The 7,862-nt window shown below is 36.9% G+C and overlaps 1 protein-coding gene across 2 annotated transcripts in view; it reads right to left on the bottom strand.

Moving 5' to 3' along the window:
• Positions 1–7,862, bottom strand: part of LOC107753100 (trinucleotide repeat-containing gene 6C protein-like) — a 75,087-nt gene that overhangs the window by 66,031 nt on the left and 1,194 nt on the right. The window contains exon 1 of one of the 2 annotated variants that reach the window (XM_016569208.1): positions 713–743. The exons of the other annotated variant lie outside the window; for it this stretch is intronic. Coding sequence (XP_016424694.1) covers positions 713–726 — 14 coding nt within the window. The 5' untranslated portion in view covers positions 727–743. Of the gene's footprint in view, positions 1–712; positions 744–7,862 lie in introns of those variants that run through there. 2 annotated transcript variants of the gene reach the window in all.

Genomic DNA, 7,862 nt, shown 5'->3' with positions numbered 1-7,862 from the left:
TTGGCCTGTACCTGACCTGATAAATAATCGATATTGAATCGAATCGAATTGGTAATCGAATCAAATCACAAGCTTGTGAATGAGAATCGAATCGAATCGTGAAATGTGTCAAAACCCAGCCCTAATAGAAATAATTAAATATAACAAAAAAATATACAGAAAACATACAGTAAACACTGATAACATGTCAGATTCCCCTAATGAAACTGGCATTACTCCAGTCTTCAGTGTCACATGAACATTCTAATAACATTTCTTGTTAAAACCATGTTAAAAACTAATATGCTCCTTAATATGTTTTTAAAATATTAATATGTCTTTGATGAATATAGAACTTTATAATATTGAATATAGCAGTTTATTTAAAATACAAACCATTTGCAACATTATAAATGTTTTTACTGTCACTTTCGACCAGTTTAATGTATCCTTGCTGAATAAAGTACTCACTTTTTTGGCCAGCGGTTTAGACATTAATGGCTGTGTGTTGAGTTATTTTGAGGGGACAGCAAATTTACACTGTTATACAAGCTGTACACTCACTACTTTACATTGTAGCAAAGTGTCATTTCTTCAGTGTTGTCACATGAAAAGATATAATAAAATATTTACAAAAATGTGAGGGGTGTACTCACTTCTGTGAGATACTGTATGTATTAACATAAAAAACCTTACTAACCCCAAACTTTGAAACCTTAGTGCAAGTACTTACTTGGTTACATACATGCTTGCTTTATACAGTAGCTGAAATAAAACAATAAAAATGGATGAACAAACAATATATTATATGTTTGGTCATACAGAAAGGGAACCTACAAATGTAATCAACTTAGTGTGGCTTTTCAGACTAAAACAAAGTCTGGTTTACCACCAATAAAACTGAGCCACAAAAGCCAAAACACTTTAACAAAACCTAAGCTCTTCTCTAGTATTGAGGAAAAATACCAAACAGCCCAAAATAGAAAAATTTCCCTCACCAACTCATTCATTAGATAATAAAGACCAACCTGCTTTAAGACAAAGTTAAGCAGAATCCAATCACTAGGCTTGCAAAATAAATAAAAACAGCATTGAGTTAAAAGTTCTAGTTAAAAAAAAATCAATTTGTGAGCAGAGGTGAATTGTGTAAGAGCTGGTCTGAATCTTTAGACTTATGTTAACAATAGCCAGAAAAGAATGTTAACAAGAAGTTCACAGGAAAAAAGGATGTGCTTGGGATTCAGAGGGACACTTATTTTTGGAATAAAAACACCGACTTTGAACTTTGTTCATTGTATGCCACCTGTTTTCAGTAAACTCTGTCTGAGTGGATGAATCAGAGACAAACAAATGTGACATGAATCAGATGCACCAAAGCAAGACTGATGGAAGCCGATGCTCTTCTCCCCAGATAATCATTAATAAACATTTTAAACTAGGGATGCACAATATGTTGGTCAGGCTGATACTACTGATACACTACTGTTCAAATGTTTAGGGTCATAAGACATTTTACTGTTTTTGAAAGAAGTCTCTTATGCTCACAAAGGCTGCATTTATTCGATCAGACTTCAGTAAAAAATAGTAATATTATTAGTTTTAGGAGAATTACTCCAATCTTCAGTGTAACATGATCCTTCAGAAATCATGTTGATTTAGTGCTCAAGAAACATTTCCTATTATTATCAATGTTTAAAATGGTTGTGCTGCTTAAAATTTGTATGGAAAAACTTTTTTCAATTATTTTTCAGGATTCCTTGGGTGAACAGAAAGTTAAAAAACATTTATATGAAACTGATTTTTTTTTGTAACAGTATAGTTAAATGTTTTTTACTTTCACATATGTGACCCTGGACCACAAAACCAGTCTTAAGTCGCTGGGGTATATTTGTAGCAATAGCCAAAACTACATTGTATGGGTCAAAATGATTGATTATTCTTTTATGTCAAAAATCATTAGGATATTAAGTAAAGATCATCCAAACTTCTGAAAATCACCATATAAATCTCCATCACCTGCTTTCAGATGGAGCGGCATTTAATACACAGAGCCGGAGTTCACTGACAAGCTAGGCAATATCGCGTTCATAATCGAATGCGATTCATCTGCGATTATGAACACGAGATTGCCTAATTGTCAGTGAACTACGGCTCTGTGTAGTAAATGCCGCTCCATCTGAAAGCAGGTGATGGAGATTTACTACTAATCACGGAACCAGCTTTACTGACGAGATGCGCTTGACAATCGCATGCGATTAATTGCACAGCCCTACATTATAGTACATAATTATGTCTCAGTCCTAGGGCTGGGCGATATCCGCCACGGTTAATTAATCGTAAAGGTTTCCGCTAAACCGAGTGTTTCTGTTACACGGAACGGAACTGCTGCAGCTTGCGCAAAACGAAAACAAAGTTACACTAGCAGTCCACCAGCTTAAAATGACTTGAGAGGCACGGAGGTTACTACATGCATTAGATTAACTGTGACCGAGGGACCAAACAGCGAAGCTTTATTTCCATCAGAGAAATGCCTGTCGATAGCGTGGGACCATTCTGGGTACACCAAGAATGACCAGGGTGTCATTTAAATATTGCTGTAAAAAACTGCTGCTAAAGAGCGAATACATAAGGGATAATGCACGGCTAGTTGTTCATTGAACAATTTTAATGCACGACGTGAAGGCAAGAACCACCTGACGCGAAGCTACAGCTCGTTAGCTCAGTATTCTGCCCGCTTCAGGTCAGAAAGAGATGAAATAATGCTGTAAGATCAAATTTATTTGAATTAATGAATTATAACATTTAGCTACTTGAATTAATTATTTGAGAGAGAGAGCTCTCTAGGACCGAACTTGCCTACCCCTGGGCTAGACTAACAAAACATTAAAATGCAACAACGTCACTTACATCATCCATCCATCTCGCGAGCCACTAATGACGCTCCCTGATGCACACTTAACATTCAAATGCAAATGTTTATTTTAAATTCGAATAATATTCATTCTTTATTCACAATCTCCTCATCACAGGCAGGAACAGCACTCAGTGTTTGTGTGTGCGGTCTGCGTCACTCATAGCACGTTCCTATATCGTGCGCTATATCGTACATTTTTTCTATCGATATCGAAGAAGGTGTACCGTCGATAAATATCGATACCGTTTTATCGCCCAGTGCTACTCAGTCCAAACTGACCTTTGCTTTACCTGTGTGTGAAAAACCTTGATGACCAGGATATTGACCAGAATAAATACATTAAATACACATCCCGCAAAGTAACAGCCTTCATTGTTGGCCTAATATGTATTAACAAGCGATACGGTCCAAGTCACAGTCAGTGTGACATAGTGTAGGAAACAGTGGTAGGTGGAGGAAGGGAGGGGGATGAGCAAGTTGAAGAGACGGTGGAGATGTGGTGGTAAGGGGTGGGAGACTAGACGCTCTCTGGGCACAGAGCCAAAAATGTCAATGCTGCAAGACAAACAAGAGAGCTGAGAGCCCTCAGGAACCTGCTGGCTAGCAACAACAGCCTACAGAGGAAGAAATCTGCAGCCCCTCCATCCGACACAATCACGCATTAGAAACCCATAACTTCCGAGCCATTTGAGAAGACCAGACCTGACATGCCAGTAAACCCCTGGATAACATGAAACTCTCCGTTAGTCACCCAGCCACACTCAACAAATAACAGACAAAAGACGGTGTGAAAGAAGCTTTAGAGTCTGATTTTATTTCCGCAGGCGACCAAACAGCGTTGAAATTGCGGGTGAAATCCTGTTTTATGAATTCCAGACCATGTGTAGCCACCTTTTTAATTCAGCACAATAAAACTTCCTAGCCAGAATGCCAATGAAAAACAGTGAAAGGTGATTTTTCATATGTTCAGTTCCTGGCGGACAAACAGCCGCTAAAAATAGCTTTTCAGTGGACTGACTCGCTGTCATAGCAGTCCGATGACTTTCATCTTCCTGCAAAGTCACTAATGAAAGCACTTTCACAAGCTCTGCTGACAATTTATTGCCCTAATAGATCACACAAATGCCTGCCATAAAGACCCCTGTCATTATACTCAAATCACGTAGGTCTTTCAGCGATTGCACATTTGTCTCAAAATGCAAAACATCCAACAGTTCAGCACGCTAATGGACTTAGCATAAGAGGAAACTCGCGTAACAAGGGCTAAACTGAGAGTGATCAGTTCTAAGATCATTTGTGATGCATCAAGGGGGGAAAAAAGCTGTTAAGTCTGTAATCAGCTGTGGCTTTTCATCCTTTATTCTTTCAGTCTCCAGAGAGCTTTATGTTGGACCTATGAAACATTACTGCTCACCCAAAAAATAAATCATCCTCATGTCCTTCCAAACCTGTATTACTTTCTTTCTTCGGTAGAACACAAAAGATATTTGGAAGACTATCTCAGTGTTTTGTTTCGTTTTTTTATTCAATGTAAGTCAATGACTTTCTTCAAAATATCTGAACAAAATGTGTGAACTATGCCTTCAAGAAGACCAAAGTCAATGTTTAGCTAGTCTCAGCCTCAGACGTATAATGACCACCCACAATACATTCACTGACCATCTGATGCATACTGCACACAAAACTACTGAAAATCATAAGCTCCAATCAGACTGGAGACTGCTACATTTTTTTTTGAAAGAAATGAATACTTTTATTCATCAAGAATGCATTATGGTGATCAGCAGTAAAGGCTAGCAGTAAAGACTTTTATTTATAAGTTTATTTTTATTTCAAATAAAGTTTTTTTTTTTTTTACTTTCTATTCACCAAACAATCCTGAAAACAATGCATCATAGTTTGCACAAATATATTATGCAGCACAACTGTTTTCAGCCTTGATAATAAGAAATGTTTCTTGAACACCAAATCAGCATATAATGATTTGACACTGAAGACTGGAGTAATGGCTGCTGAAAATTCACAGGAATAAATTACATTTTTAAATATACTAACATAGAAAACAGTTATTTTAAATTGGAATAATATTTCATAATATTACTGATTTACTGCATTTTTCAAATCAAATAATTGAGTCTTGGTAAGTATAAAACACTTCTTTCAAAAAAAAAAAAACCTTACCAACCCCAAAACTTTAAAGGGTACTTTATGCAAGCACAATATATTTAGAGTTTTAAGTCACTTTATATCAAGCAAACTAGATATCTAGCTTTATTTTCTGCCTGTGAAATAATCAATATGAACTACTTTTAGGGAAATAAAAACACTGAACGCCAAGTCTACACACATTTCAACAGTTCAGAGAAACTGTCATCATGGCTTATTCTGAATAAGATTTATCTGAGCCAGCCTATTATTGTGGTATCCATCCATTTCAGAATTACCTGCCCCTAAACACCACAAACTGTGGCTTGCTACATGTCGGTCAGAGGGTCTCTTCCTGTCTAAGTGGGCGTTTCTTGGCCAGAATAAGCCACAAATACTCTGAATACCACAAAACATGAATCTTTCAGATGAACTAGCCTATCAAATAACTGCGAGAATTTTAGCACCCAAAAATAGCTCCAGAACAGTGTATTTATTGAGTTATAGACTCCATCTTCCAGCCCTATGCATTACTAAAATGTTGTTGATGTTAAAGGGAAATTTCACCCAAAAATTAATATTCTGTCATCATTTACTCACCCACATGTTATTCCAAACTCATAAGACTTTGGTTAATCTTCAAAATACAAGTTGCAAAGCCTGAGAGTTTTCTGTCCCTCTATTAAAAGTCCAGGTAACCAAAACTTAAAAGATCCAAAAATGTCATAAAGATGTCATAAAATGAATCCATATGAACTGAGTGTAGGGCTGCACGATAAATCGCATGCGATATTTAACGCGCATCTTGTCAGAAAGCCGGTTCTGTAATCAGCGGTAAATCTCCATCACGTGCGCATGCGATTTATCATGCAGCCCTAATTGAGTGGTTTAATTGCTTTATCTGATGAACAGATTTAATAAACAATTTTAATTTACATCTAAACAATGCTCAACACACATACATAGAGTGAACCAAGAGGTTTGCTCTGTTTATATGGATTCATTTTACAACACTTTTATGACCTTTTTGGATCTTCTATGGTTACCTGGACTTTCAATGGATTTATTAAAATATCAAAATATCAAACTAAAGTCGTATGGGTTTAGAATGACATGAGAGTGAGTAAATTACTGAATTTTCATATCTATTTAAGTCATCCTGATATGTCCTAGCATAACAGACAAAAGACCTCTGGTTCAATAACACTGAAAAATAGTTTTAAGGTGGCTCAGAAGGGAATGTGGGAATTAATAGGACCTAATCATTCAGCTATAAAACCGGTGAGTGATTCCTTAAACATTACTAGTTTGATACCAGTGACTGTGAGAAGCTCAGATGTGAGTCTCTATTTTGGATTTGAATACGAATGCTAAACTGATACATGTGCCAACAGTGCAATGTGGCATATCACCAACAAGTGTAGAAAATAGCAATAGCAACAAGCTTGGAAATGTAAAATGTGCACCAGAAAATTAAGTAGAAGTAAAAAAAAAGAAAGAAAATGACAGTTGCTTGCAGAATATAGGCAACGAAATAAACACCTGCATGCTAATGCTGCCTTGACATTATTTGTTTAAAAAAAAGCCATGTTTTTACTTTAACAAAACATTATAATATGGATTTAGTATAGGAAACCAGTTAACTCTAACATAGATCTAACCATTGAAATGAGAAGCAATCCATGGTTTAATCTGTGGTTACTATGGTCTTGCTCAAAATGCCACAGTTCCTATAAAAGAACAGAGTTTCATAAAGGAATCACACACCAGACTCGGAAACCATGATTCCACTTTAATAACCAACAGCTACAAATGACCAAACATGAAGCCACATGGTGCAAATCCCTAGCCACAGTAATGCTGGTAAGGCTTCATAAGAACAGGCTGATAGGGGCAATGTGACCTAAGCTTTATGGTAATCTGAGCATTAAGTGGCCTCCTTTTTACTCCTAGAGAACACACAGCCCTTTTCAAAGGTCTGGCTCTGACAAGGGGGCCCCTAACCCTGTGAGGGGAGCAGAAACTCTCCCTGCCAAATTAGCAACTGCACCACATGGACAGCCATGGGGACCTTTGACATTGGTGCTGTCCTCAGATGGTAAGCACGTTAGCATTATCCTGCACTACCAAGAAGACTTATTCAATGCCCTTACGAAAATTTGCCAGGGTGTCTGTCTAAATATCAGTTACCGTTACCACAACAAAACGGTAGTAATTTGGCATTGCCAAGCACTCTCGATAAGAAAATAAACACTGACAGAAACATTCTGACAGCTTATGTTGTTTGAATCATATTTCTAATGAATTTACTACAATTTCAGTACTACCAACGTAATTACTGACAACTTGCTGTAACTATTGCTATCTTGCTATGTAAACTATTATCAGTTTTAATAAACATACAATTACTCTCAATTGATATAAACGCCATTTCTCCAATAAAAACTCATATATTCTTCCTTGGAAAAACACAAGCCTTGAACATATAGAAGAAACGTGAACAGCGTTTTTGTTATCAAGTAAAATTGTTTTGAGGAATCAGATTTTTTTTATTCAAGGGCAAAATGACCGAGCATCGAACATACAGTGAATCAGAGCTTTTAACCAGAAATAAAAGCAGCTCTACGCGCGATATTTCCAATCCAAACCCCAATATAAACACCACTGCGGTTGTTTCGTTATCGTTCTTCGCCAAGGCTGTAGCATAACAATACAATCTCAAAAACTAGTGAGGTGCCTTCATAGACAACATTTCTGAGCATCAAAACGACGTGACGGGACAGCAAATACTAGACACATGTATAAAGGGGGGGGGGGGGGGAAA

This window comes from Sinocyclocheilus rhinocerous, unplaced genomic scaffold, assembly GCF_001515625.1.
Source record: "Sinocyclocheilus rhinocerous isolate Xijiao unplaced genomic scaffold, SAMN03320098_v1.1 scaffold191, whole genome shotgun sequence".
In the NCBI taxonomy this organism is placed as follows: domain Eukaryota; kingdom Metazoa; phylum Chordata; class Actinopteri; order Cypriniformes; family Cyprinidae; genus Sinocyclocheilus; species Sinocyclocheilus rhinocerous.
This window is presented reverse-complemented; position numbering and strand designations above follow the sequence as displayed.